Source organism: Mobula birostris, chromosome 1 (assembly GCF_030028105.1).
Source record: "Mobula birostris isolate sMobBir1 chromosome 1, sMobBir1.hap1, whole genome shotgun sequence".
Classification (NCBI taxonomy): domain Eukaryota; kingdom Metazoa; phylum Chordata; class Chondrichthyes; order Myliobatiformes; family Myliobatidae; genus Mobula; species Mobula birostris.
This window is the reverse complement of record NC_092370.1, coordinates 202,230,607-202,243,136: the sequence shown is the minus strand read 5'-3', so window position 1 is coordinate 202,243,136 and position 12,530 is coordinate 202,230,607. Positions and strand designations below refer to the sequence as shown.

Here is a 12,530-nt window from a genome sequence, read left to right as displayed (position 1 = left end):
GAGAAGGGCCAATTTTGATGGTATCGGAAAGGATCTGGTAAGTGTGGATTGGGACAGGTTGTTTTCTGCCAAAGGCGTACAATGTAAGTAGGAGCCTTCAAAAGGACAATATTGAGAGTGAAGAGTTTGTGCGTTCCTGTGAGAATAACAGGCAAGAATAACAGGTTTAGCGAGCCTTGGTTTTCGAGAGAGAACTGATACCCTGGTTAAGAGAATGGAGGTGAGTAGCAGGTAGGAACAAATAAAGTACTTGAAGTGTATAAGAAATGCAAGAGAACCCTTAAGAAGAAGATCAGGCTTGCTTAAAAAAAAGACATGAGTTTGCTCTAGTGGACAAGGTGACAGAAAATCCCAAGGACTTCTACAGGTAAATTAAGAGCAAAAAAAAAATAACAAGATGACAATAAACTGGTCCTCTGGAAGATCAAAATGGTGATCTGTGAGTGGAGTTGAAAGAGAAGGGGAAATTTAAAATTTTTTTTTTGCATCTGTATTTACTCGGGAGATGGTTGCAGAGTCTATAGAAATGAGGCAAAGCAGTAGCGAGGTCATGGACCCTATCTAGATTACAGAGGAGGAGGTGTTTGCTGTCTAGAGACAAATTTGGGTGGATAAATTCTCAGGGCCTCACGACGTGTTCCTGTGGGAGACTAGTGCAGAAATTGCAGGGTTCCTAGCAGAGATAGTTAAAACATCTTCAGCCATGTGTGAGATGACAGAGGATTGGAAGATAGCTAATGTTGTTCCATTGTTTAAGAAAGGCTCTAAAAATAATTGAGGAAGTTATAGGCCAGAGAGCCATCAATTGTGAGAAAGTTATTGGAAGGTATTCTAAAGGATCGGATATATGAGTATATGGATAAACAGGGATGATTGGGGATAGTCAACATAGCGTGTGTGTGGTAGGTAGTAACTAACCAAACTTGGAGTTTTTCGATTAAGTTATCTGGAAAGTTGAAGGCCAGGCAGTGGATGTTGTCTGCATACATTTTAGCAAGACTTTTGACAAGGTCCTTCTTGGGACGTTGGTCAAGAAGGTTCAGTTGCTGCGTGGCATTCAAGATGAGATAGTTAATAGGATTAGATATTGGCTTTGCAGGAGAAGCCAGAGAACGGTAGTAGATGATTGCCTCTCTGACTGGAGGCTTGTGACTAGTGGTGTGCTACAGAGATTAATGCCGGGTCTGTTGTTGTTCGTCATAAGAGTATAAACATAGGAGCAGAATTAGGCCATTCATCCCATCGAGTCTGCTCCGTCATGGCTGATTCCGGACCCTACTCAACCCCATACACCTGCCTTCTCGCCATATCCTTTGATGCCCTGACCAATCAGAAAACTATCAACTTCCACCTTAAAGATACCTACAGACTTGGCCTTCACCTCAATCTGTGGCAGAACATTCCACAGATTCACTGCTCTCTGGCTAAAAAAAAAAATCCTCCTTGCCTCTGTTCTAAAAGGTCGCCCCTCAATTTTGAGGCTTTGCCCTCTAGTTGTGGATACCTCCACCATAGGAAACATCCCCTCCACATCCGTGCTATCTAGTCCTTTCAACATTTGATAGGTTTCAGTGAGATTTCAGCCTCCCCCCCCCCCCCGCATTCTTCCAAATTTCAGTGAGTACAGGCCCAAAGCTGCCAAGTGCTCCTCGTATGTTAACCCTTTTATTCCTGGAATCATCCTCATGAACTTCCTCTGCTCGCTCTCCAATAACAACACGTCCTTTCTGAGATATGGGGCCCAGAACTGTTGACAGTACTCCAAGTATGGCCTGACAAGTGTCTTATAAAGCCTCAGCATTATCTTGTTGCTTTTATGTTCTATTCCCCTTGAATTAAATGCCAAAATTGCATGTGCCTTCTTTACCACAGACTTAACCTGTAAATTAACCTTCTGGGAGTCTTGCTCGAGGACTCCTAGTCCCTCTGCACCTCTGATGTTTGAACCTTCTCCCCGTTTAGATAATAGTCTGCACTATTATACCTTTTGCCAAAATGCATTATCATACATTTTCCAGTACTATTCCATCAGCCATTTTTGCCCATTCTTCCAATTTGTCTTAAGTTATATCCACACTATACCAGATAATTTTGAAAACGAAGCTTTTTCTCTTCATTTTGACCTTCCGTCCACACTGAAACGGCGTTTTCAGCCCCCGAAAACGGAGATTTTCAGAAACGGTCTCCAGAGTGAATAAATCTGAAAACGCTTAATATCCGTTGCAGTGTGTACGAGGTAACCGGTGCTTTTTAAAACCGCTGTCGTGACGTGCTGGAACAAATAACGACAGCGCAGCATTTCATTGTTTTCTTCTTATTATTAATATTACTACCTTATTGTCGCCAAACAATTGATACTAGAGTGTACAATCATCACAGCGATATTTGATTCAATGCTTCGCAGAACCTAACAATTTCAGAACAGACGGCAACGAGACTGAAACCAGAAGAGTTAGAAATGTACTCATCAAATACTTTGACCCATAGCTTACTGAATAAATAAGTATACTCACTTTGGCCTGTTTTCTCTCCTTGCTTGTATGAAGGTGGTTTACGTATTTATGCAAGTACTTCTCTGACAATAGATGTGTAACAGCCTAATGTAACATTGTGTGGAAATACAAGATAACACAGATGTAGACATGTTTTATACATTTAACAAGGTGCTTTATTAATGCACATAATTAGTCAGTTTTTCAATGTTCGTCGTCAACCAGGTTATACTGTCCGTGAACTCCCTGTTGGTTGCCTCCATACGCTCCAGTATTTGTTTTTTTTTAGTTTTAAGTTCTCCTGTGCGAGAGCCAAGAGCAATTCCTTTTAAGTTTTTCTACTCTGTAACTGGAGAAACGCGCACTAAGTATACCGTTCCCTCTTCGCTTGTTTTCTGTGTGTCCTGCGCGTGCTCAGTAGAGGAGATTCGCCCAAATATCCGTGTTAGTGTGGACAGAGATATTTTGAAAAACGCTTAGTGTGTACTCCTGTCGTTTTTACTTAAAAGCAGCTTTTTCAAAACGATCTGGCATACTGTGGATGTACCCTTAGTCCTGCTGCAGTCGTATTGCTTCCTCAGAACCACCTTCTCCATCTAGATTTGTATCATCTGCAAACTCAACCACAAAGCCATCAATTCCATCATTCAAATCATTGACAAAATGTGAAAAGTAGTGGTCCCAATGCTGACACCCGAGGAACACCACTAGTCACTGGCAAACAATGAGAAAAGGCCCCCTTTATTCCCTCTTGCTGCCTCTTGCCTGTCAGACATTCCTCTATTGATGCTAGTATCTTGTAATGGCAACTACTGTATGTCAATGATTTGGATAACGTAAATAGATCAACTAATTTGTGGATGTCACCAACATTGTGGGTGTAGTAGATAGCAAGGAAGACTCTTATCAAAGCTTGCAGTGGATCTGTTCCAACTGGAAAAATGGGCTGAACAATGGCAGATAAAATTTAATGCAAATGTGAGGTGTTGCTCTTTGGAAGCAACCTGTATAGGTCTTAGAGGGTGAGCGGTAGGGCACTGAGAAGTGCAGTAGAACAGAGGGACGTGGGAATACAGATCCATAATTCCTTGAAAGTGGTGTCACAGGTAGATAGGGTTGTAAATAAAGCTTTTAGCACATCGGCCTTCAAAAACCAATGTACTGAGTACAGGAGTTGGGATGTTATGTTGAAATTATATAAGACTTTGGAGTATTGTGTTCAGGTTTGGTCATCTACCAGTTAGAGGGTTAAGATGTAAATGAGATTGAAAGAGTGCAGAGAAAATTTGTAAGATGTTGCCAGGACTTGAGGTCCTGAGTACTAGGGAAAGGTTGAATAGGTTAGGACTTTATCTTCAGAACATAGGAGAGGAGATTTGATAGAGGTATATAAAGTTGAGGTGTATATATAGAGTAAATAAAAGCAGGTTTTTTCCAATGAGATTACAACTAGAGATCGTGGGTTAAGGATGAAAGGTGAAATGTTTTAAGTGGAATATGAGGGGTAACTTCCTCACATAGAGGGGTGGTGAGAGCTTCCTGTGCAAGTGGTGGATGTGGGTTGGATCTCATTTAAGAGAAATTTGGATAGGTACATTGATGAGAGGGTAAACACAAAATAATCTGCAGATGCTGGGATCAAAGCAACACTCACAACACGCTGGAGGAACTCAGCAAGTCAGGCAGCATCCATGGAAACGATGAGTCGACGTTTTGGGCCGGAACCCTTCATCAGGACTGAAGAGGGAAGGGGCAGAGGCCCTATGAAGAAGGTGGGGGAGGGTTGGAAGGAGAAGGCTGGTAGGTTCAGTTGAAAAACCAGTAATTTGAAGGACAAAGGGGTGGGGGAGGGGAAGCAGGGAGGTGATAGGCGGGAAAACAATGGGTAGTAGAACGAGGTGGAACCATGAGGGAGGTGATAGGCAGCGGGGGGGGGAGGAACCTCATGGTTTCGCCTCTTTCTACTACCCATTGTTTTCCTGCCTATCACCTCCCTCATGGTTCTGCCATTTGATATTTGGGAATTTAAAATTTCCCACCATGACAACCCTGTTATTATTACACCTTTCCACAATCTGTCTCCCTATCTGCTCCTCGATGTCCCTGTTACTATTGGGTGGTGTATGAAAAACTCCCAGTAGAGTTATTGACCCCTTCCTATTCCTAACTTCCACCCACAGAATCTCGGTAGACATTCCCTCCAAGTCTTTCTCCTTTTCTACAGCCGTAACACTATCTCTGATCAACAGTGCCACACCCCCACCTCTTTTGCCTCCCTCCCTGTCCTTTCTGAAACATCTAAAACCCGGCACTTGAAGTAACCATTCCTGTCCCTGAGCCATCCAAGTCTCTGTAATGGCCACCACATCATAACTCCAAGTACTGATCCACACTCTAAGCTCATCTGCTTTGCTCATAATACTCCTCGCATTAAAATAGACACATTTCAAACCGTTAGTCTGAGTGCGTCTGTTCTCTATCACCTGCCTATCCTCCCTCTCGTATTGTCTTCAAGCTTTCTCTCTTTGTGAGCCAACTGCCTCTCTCTCTGTCTCTTCAGTTTGGTTCCCACCCCCCAGCAATCCTAGTTTAAACTCTCCCCGATAGCCTTTGCAAACCACCTTGCCAGGATATTGGTCCCCCTGGGATTCAAGAACAACCCATTCTTTTTGTACAGGTCACTCCTGCCCCCTGCTCTAATCCCTCAGCCACGCATTTAACCTCCAGCTCACTCTATTCCTATACTGACTGTCACGTGGTACAGGCAGTAATCCTGAGATGACTAAGCTTCGTGGTCCTGCTTCTCAACTTCCTTCCCAACTCCCTGTTGTCTGCTTTCAGGACCTCCTCCCTTTTCCTGCCTTTGTTGTTGGTACGAGTATGTACCACAACCTCTTGATGTTCTCCTTCCCACTTCAGGATATCACGAATGCGATCTGAAACATTCCGGACCCTGGCACCTGGGAGGCATACTACCATCTGTGCTGTTTTTCTGCATCCACAGAATTGCTGGTCTGAACCCCTAACTATAGAGCCCCCTATCACTGCTTCCATCCTCTTCCTTTACCTACCCTTCTGAGCTGCAGGGCCAGACTCTGCCAGAGGCACAGCCACTGTTGCTTCCCCCAGGTGGCCGTTACCCCCCCCACCCCCCCCCCCCGCAACAGTACTCAAGCAAGAGTACTTATTGTCAAGGGGTACAGCCACAGGGGTGCTCTCTAGCCTCTGACTCCTGCCCATCACTCCCCTGACTGGTACCCACTTAACTGTCTCCCCAGGCCCCGGTGTGACTACCTGCTTATAGCTCCTCTCTATCACCTCCTCACTTTCCCTGACCAGACAAAGGTCATCGAGCTGTATCTCCAGTTCCCTGACACACTCCCTAAGGAGCTGCAGCTCAATACACCTGGCACAGATGTGGCTGTCCGGGAGGCTGGGAGTCTCCCGGACTTCCCACATCTGACATTGAGCTGGAGAATTTGCAAGTGGGAAGTGGAGTGATATTAGGAAACTTGACTTTAAAGCATTATTTAGCAAGCAAATCACATATTGATATGCAAAAGCTCTGGTGAAAAAAATCCTTCATTGCCTGCTACATATGTTTTGTGAGATTGCAGATGAACAAGGGTGAAAACGAACAAACCCAGAGGAGATCGAAGTTCTTATTGACAGTGTTTTACGAGCTGTTAAAATGAATACCTCTCTATATAAAATTCAGTGTGCACCATGTTGTCACTGGGCAAAAAAATTCACAGCACAAGATTTTTGTGCACATTGGTCTTTACAAATTAGAGGGAATATTGATGGTGCGTATCCTTAATGATGGATACCAACTTTTTGAGGCACTGCCTCTTGCAAATGTCCTCTGATGGGAAGCATTACAACTGTGATGGGACTGCCTGGGTCTATAGTCTTCTGCAGTGTCTTGTGATCCTGTACATTGGAGCCTCCATACTAGACGGTGATACTATTAAACAAAATGTTCCCCACTTACAGCGATAGAAATTTCCTAGAGTCTGATGTATTACGCAACATATATCAGTGATAATAAACCTTATTCTGCACCAAATCTCCTCAAACTCTGAAGAAAGTAGAGCATCTGGTGTGCCTCCTCTGACTGTATCAATGTGTAAGACCCAGGACAGATCCTCTGAGATGTTGATGCCCAGAAACTTGAAGCTGCTCATCCTTACCACCATTGACACCTCATGAGGTTAGGTGTGTGTTCTCCTGACTACCCCTTCCTGAAGTCCAGAATCAATTCCTTTGCCCTTTTGATGTTGAGTATGAGGTTGTTATTACAACATCCCTCAACCAAATGATATGCCTCACTCCTGTGTGCCCTCTGAAAACTCACTTGTGTATAAAATATCCAGCGGTCTGTCTGTAAATTTTAGTAGTCACTCTAGAAAATTTAACCTGGACTGTTGACAGTTTGGTTCTCTGATTTGAAAATTTTTAATCTGTTCTGTCACCCTGATTGTAATTACTGACTCCAGTAATTTCCTACTGACAGGTATTTCGGTTAATCCCCTGTTTTTTTATTCTTTTAAAAAACACTACTAGCTTCTCTAAAATCATTCCCCAAAACCACCTCATTCCTTCAGCAAATCAAACAGTGTCCATGGAAAGAGTTTATGCCTTGTGTTCTATCTCCTCTTTTACTAATTTGTTTCTTATCCATTCCTATCTAAGATAGCTAATGCAGTGGAACAGTTTTCTTTTGCTTTCTATGCCATTACCAGTGTATACTGGTTCTGAAAAATTTCTGTGACAGTATGCTGAATCCTTTTGGGGATGGATGGAAAGCAGAGGATTTGTTATGAATTAGCAGCCAAAGTCAGAAAGGGGATAGATAACTAGAGCACAGAGTTCTGGCTGTGCCAAATTCTATCAGCAAATACAGGCTGTATTTTCAGTACCATTAACACTGAAGTTTATGCGTCTCCCAGTATTCTAATTGGTGACTGTCTTATAAACATAACATTTTGCATTTGCGGTTCAGCTCTGAACACTAACATGCTTAACAATAATAAAAGGAGTACATTTTTCTATCCTTAAGTTTTTAGCTTTTTATGGTGATGTAACTAAAGATGTACACTGTAGCATAGTGGTTAACTATTACAACCCGGGGCATTCCGGAGTTCAATTCCAGCAACATCTGTAAGGAGATTGTACCTTCTCCATGTTGGAGTATAGGTTTCCTCCAGGTGCTCCGGTTTCCTCCCACATGCCAAAGATGTACTGGTTAATTGGTCACTGTAAAATGTCCTGTGTTTTAGGCTAGTGTTAAATAGGTGGGTTGTTGGGCTGGAGGAGGCCTGTTCTGTACTGTATCTCTAAATAAAAGTAGAGTCCTTAGCCAGGGATTATCAAGGTATGTAGTTACGGCTCTAGATAATGAAATTTGCCCCATTTATTCAAGAGAAACAGGGAATTAATTAGCTTCTGATGGGAATGTCAACAGCTCAGATATGAAACTTAATTGAGCTCTTTGTCTAGAGCATATCTTATGAATTTGGAGGAGTAAAGATAATTGCTGAAAGGGCAGGAGTATGGCTTTAACTGATTTGATATTTTGTACTGTTTTTCCAAAATATTCCTTTTCATTTTTTCAGGGTTTTACTGTATCTTTAGAAAAGCACCTTCTTGGCTTTGATACTGGAGGTAAGTGGAATGATACTGAATTGGCAGTCTTATTATTAGCTCTTTGGGAACATTCTGTAGTTAATTTGAATAGGGAAAAAGAAACACAAGCAATCATTTCTTTTATTATATGTTGTATTGACTTGATGAAACCTGCCCTCTCTATCCTCCGACACTTTCTGTCACTCTCTCACCCCACCCTGCTCTCCCTCCACTTTCCAACTACTCCACTTACTTCCACCTCAGCATGAAGACAGAAAATCCATCACTGTGCGGTCAAACAAGTCTAAGACCAGAATGTCTTGTTTCATACTGTTTGTACCCACTTCCCTACTATAAATTGACAATGTAGATTAACTCGTTACACGTTTGTTTTGAATTGTTTGCGGTGAATGAACTGCAAGACAGAAAGAGCAATACCTCTCAGCATCTACTGCATAACCTTATCCTTTTGCAACTTCCACAAAACTTGATTAATTTTTAGTTTATTGTACAATTGTATTAATTATACATTCTGACATCCAAACTACTTTTGCATGGACAATCATCATGAATGTGTAATGATTTATGACTATAATCCAGCTTCTGCTCAGCAGCCTTGAGGCAATCCCGAGTTATGTTCAGGGTAATGCTCTGAATTTCTGTGGGGAAAATGTGGCAAAAGACAAACATTGTACATCGTATTTTTTTTCTAACAAGTCATTACAGTAGGTATCGATGCTACTATTTTAGAGATGTCATTTAATACCTTGTAGTCAATCAATTTGGAATCCTGTGTGGTAATGGGATTATTTTGAGGATTGTTATTTTCAGATGTATTGGCATTCTTGTTATTGTACAAGTGAGTTCATTATATTGCACTCTCTAGATATCCATGGTTTAAGCTTTGCAGCGCTTCAATCATTTCCATTTTTATGTCTTATATGTTTCTTCTCTGCATCAGTTAAAGTGGCTATGCTTTTTTTTTTGATTTGGGAAAAACTGAGACCAAAAAATTATTTGGTGGGTTTCACAATGTGAAATTACTAGCCCCTTTTGCAGCTATCAGATAAATTCTACCTGGGCAGTCTCTAATCTGGTAGCATGAACATCGAATTTTCAAACTAGTGGTAATGACTCCCCTCCACACCCAACTGCCCCTTTTTTCTTTTCTCACACGTCCCAATGCAGATGAACCATTTCACCCACACACTTTCTACTGGGACCTTGCCCCATCTTCCTCCCTTCATTCCATGGTCCACTGTCCCCTCCTGTCAGATTCCACCCATCACCTCCAGCTGCTGACATCATTCCCACTCTCTCCCTCCCTCGTTCGTCTAACACCCTCTTTACCTGGCTTAACCTTTATATTGGTTATCCATTCTCTACCTCAGATCAGGTGAAGGGCCTCGACCCTCTACATTGATTGTCCATTCCCCTCCATGCCTGATCCACTGAGTTCCTCCAGAACTTTGTCTGTTGTTGCAGATTCTATTTCAAGCTATATTTTGAATTTTTACCACTGATAGACATTTATATGTAACTTCTGAATTTAGATTTAATATTGATTTAACAGATGCCACTCTGAATGAAGCTGCAAGAGTCCTTCGACTGCTGCATATTGAAGAACTACGAGACCTTCAAACCAGGATTAATGAAGCTATTGTAGCTGTTCAGTCAATAATAGCAGATCCCAAAACTGACCACAGGCTGGGAAAGGTTGGAAGATGATCAAAAGGTGGAAGTTTGACATTCTGTACAGCTTTGCGATTTTGAAACACTGTAGACACAAATAAAGGGCAAAGAACTTTGAGTCTGGATAACTTCACTAAAGTGAAATAAATATTAAAATATCAGAAATTAAAAGATGACTTTATTGTCAAGTTGGAACAAAGTATAAGAGTGTGCATACAATAATTTTGTTTACTTTTAATCACGTTTTAGATGGTATATACACTTTACAAAAGGAAATGGACAAAAGTATAAAATTAAACTGTTTAGATTCTGTCAATTATTTTATGCCTTTACAAGAAAAATAATTTGCATGGAACAACAGTAAATCTTATACTCTAGCATGAAACAAATACAAAAAAATACAGATTTTTAAAGAACAGATTTATTTAATCAAATATTTACTGATGCATAAATCATCTGAGAATATGTACTAATCAACATAATAGCTCACAGTGAATACTACAGCTAGAACGGCTTAATTTATTTTTCAGTGATAAACAGTATATTGATCATTTGAGAATTGCTTTTTCCATTAGAGAATTTGTTTGAATTTCAAATGGAGGGATAGCCTAATGTTTCTAAAAAGAAAATCAATACTGCTGTGTAGAAGGAACCATTACTTTTCAATCCTCTTGTCCACTTTCATCTGGGTAGCTTTTCAATTGCTTGTAGAGGCATGGTAGCAGGCATTAACCTGCCATGTTTATATGCTGTAACAGTATGATTGTGGTGCTTCCAAGAATTATTCAAAGTTAGAATAATTTGAAGAAACATATTTTCTGATTCTGTGAAAAATCTGCCTAGTGCCAGGCTATGATTAATAAGTTTAAAGCACAATTCTTATCTAAAAGGCTACAATAGCTTGGGGAACAGACCTCCTTTATTTTGCAGCAATATAATTTTTATAAATCAGGTTAACTACTAATAGCATTTACATTAACCTAATGATACTGACTTTAGCTCAATTCCATAAAGTTCAAGATGTAAATTGAAGAGATTATAGAATTTCCTGGAAAAATCTTAAGAGGTAAGCATATTTTTCCAAACTTCTTGAAGTTTATGTGAATAATCATTGTAGATTTGCAATAATACTCATTAAAAATAAGTCCAATCCCATTTGCACCTATGAGGTTAGCTGCTTTAACAAACTATTTGGATCCACTGTTTCAAATGTACCCCCTTCATCTTAATGATAAAGAAAAAGTTAATATCAAGCTAATCCGCATCTCCTGCTCTTTCAACTATGCAATTGTCTGAATTCCAGTACAAAAATATGTTCTAAGAGATTGCTCTTCTGGGCTTCTCATCACAGTAATTTAATTGTAAAATCATTGGATATATTTAATACAACTCCTTGATATCTCCTAGTAACATAAATACTGCATATTACTAAACCATAAAAATCTTTGAGATCACCAAAAATGAACTATCTAACTGCCAGAAAAAATATTTGTTTCCCTTATTAAATAACCTGATTTTTTTTAAAGCAACCATAGTTGGAAAACCTCTCCAACTGTTGGGAACACTTTGTAAGGACTTGGTGTCAAGTGGAAAAGAATTTTGATAAGGTTTTTTCCATTTTGATCTTCCTTTGAAGGAATTTTTAAACTATTCAGGTTTCTCTTTGAACATATGCAAAATTGTTGATGTGCATTTCACAAAAATCCAGTTGCTGCTTTGTTTCAGATTGCTGCCTATTAGCACCCTTTCTAGTAAATTTTATCAAGTATTGGTTAAGTAAGAATATGTACAATAATCTGCAACTTTTTTTGTGCTTTTTGTTATCAAAAATGCTGTATTCAAAGAACTAAAAATCTCTAAATTTGACCAGGCCAACAATTATTTGGCACCTGGCTAATAAACTGATAATTATTGTCCCCCTTAGATGTCAAGATTTAGAAAGATGGTTAGACTTCAGGTGGTTAGGATAATATAGAAATGCTATAATTGAAAAGAAAAAGAATTTGTAACCTTAGAAAAATATTACTTCCCTTAAAGCCTCTACAGCTTAAAGTTACTGTGTTCTTATAATTTCAAAATTAGAGGCCTCGTACGCTGGTATTTATACTAGGCAGTGATTGTCTAAAAATTTAACAGTCAGTATGGTAGTGGTTTTCTTTTAAGTAATGAGGTATGAAAATTAACAAAAATAGTTATTCTGTAATACATTTTCATTTTAGTTCTCTTACTTAATGGGGGTTGGGGGGTGGTGAGGGGTAACGGAGTTCACTTCTGTCTGCAGCACCTTGGTCCAAATAGTCTTCCCTCCATATGTAGAATGATGAAATACTGTCGCCATTATCAGTAGAGACATTATTTTCTTCCTGCCCAGAAAAATTTTCATAAAGTACTGATAAATGTTTTGACAAGGCAATGTCATTTTGAGAAATAAATAGACTTCATTATAAAATTCACTGAACCTTCTAGGATGTTTGGTGGCATTGATTTTACAGCCTTCAGGAATGCTTACTAATAGATAGTTAACTATCTCTATAAACATGGGTATTGTCCTTTCCTGATGTTGATTACTGTCAGCCACCTGGTGATTGTATCCTCCAATATTGCCATCAAACACACTGGAGCTGATTACATTTACTAATTTTAAACACTACAAATATGTTTATGTTGTGTATAGTGTACAAGCTATTAAGGTAGAAATTGAAATACAAAAACCTAGAA

At 39.9% G+C, this 12,530-nt stretch overlaps 2 protein-coding genes across 13 annotated transcripts in view; one reads left to right on the top strand and one right to left on the bottom strand.

The window, feature by feature from the left end:
• rtraf (RNA transcription, translation and transport factor) overlaps nt 1-10,011 on the top strand; it is a 37,057-nt gene extending 27,046 nt beyond the window's left edge. Inside the window, exons 7-8 of the mRNA XM_072269095.1 lie at nt 8,111-8,159; nt 9,694-10,011. Coding sequence (XP_072125196.1) covers nt 8,111-8,159; nt 9,694-9,848 — 204 coding nt within the window. The 3' untranslated portion in view covers nt 9,849-10,011. The remainder of the gene's footprint in view (nt 1-8,110; nt 8,160-9,693) is intronic.
• Nucleotides 8,644-12,530, bottom strand: part of nid2a (nidogen 2a (osteonidogen)) — a 133,520-nt gene continuing 129,633 nt past the window's right edge. For 11 of the 12 annotated variants that reach the window (XM_072268987.1, XM_072269060.1, XM_072269018.1 and 8 more), the window contains one exon: nt 9,999-12,175. In XM_072268987.1, the coding sequence (XP_072125088.1) occupies nt 12,165-12,175 (11 nt within the window). In that variant the 3' untranslated portion in view covers nt 9,999-12,164. Of the gene's footprint in view, nt 9,898-9,998; nt 12,176-12,530 lie in introns of those variants that run through there. The other variant, XR_011887295.1, reaches the window with a different exon arrangement.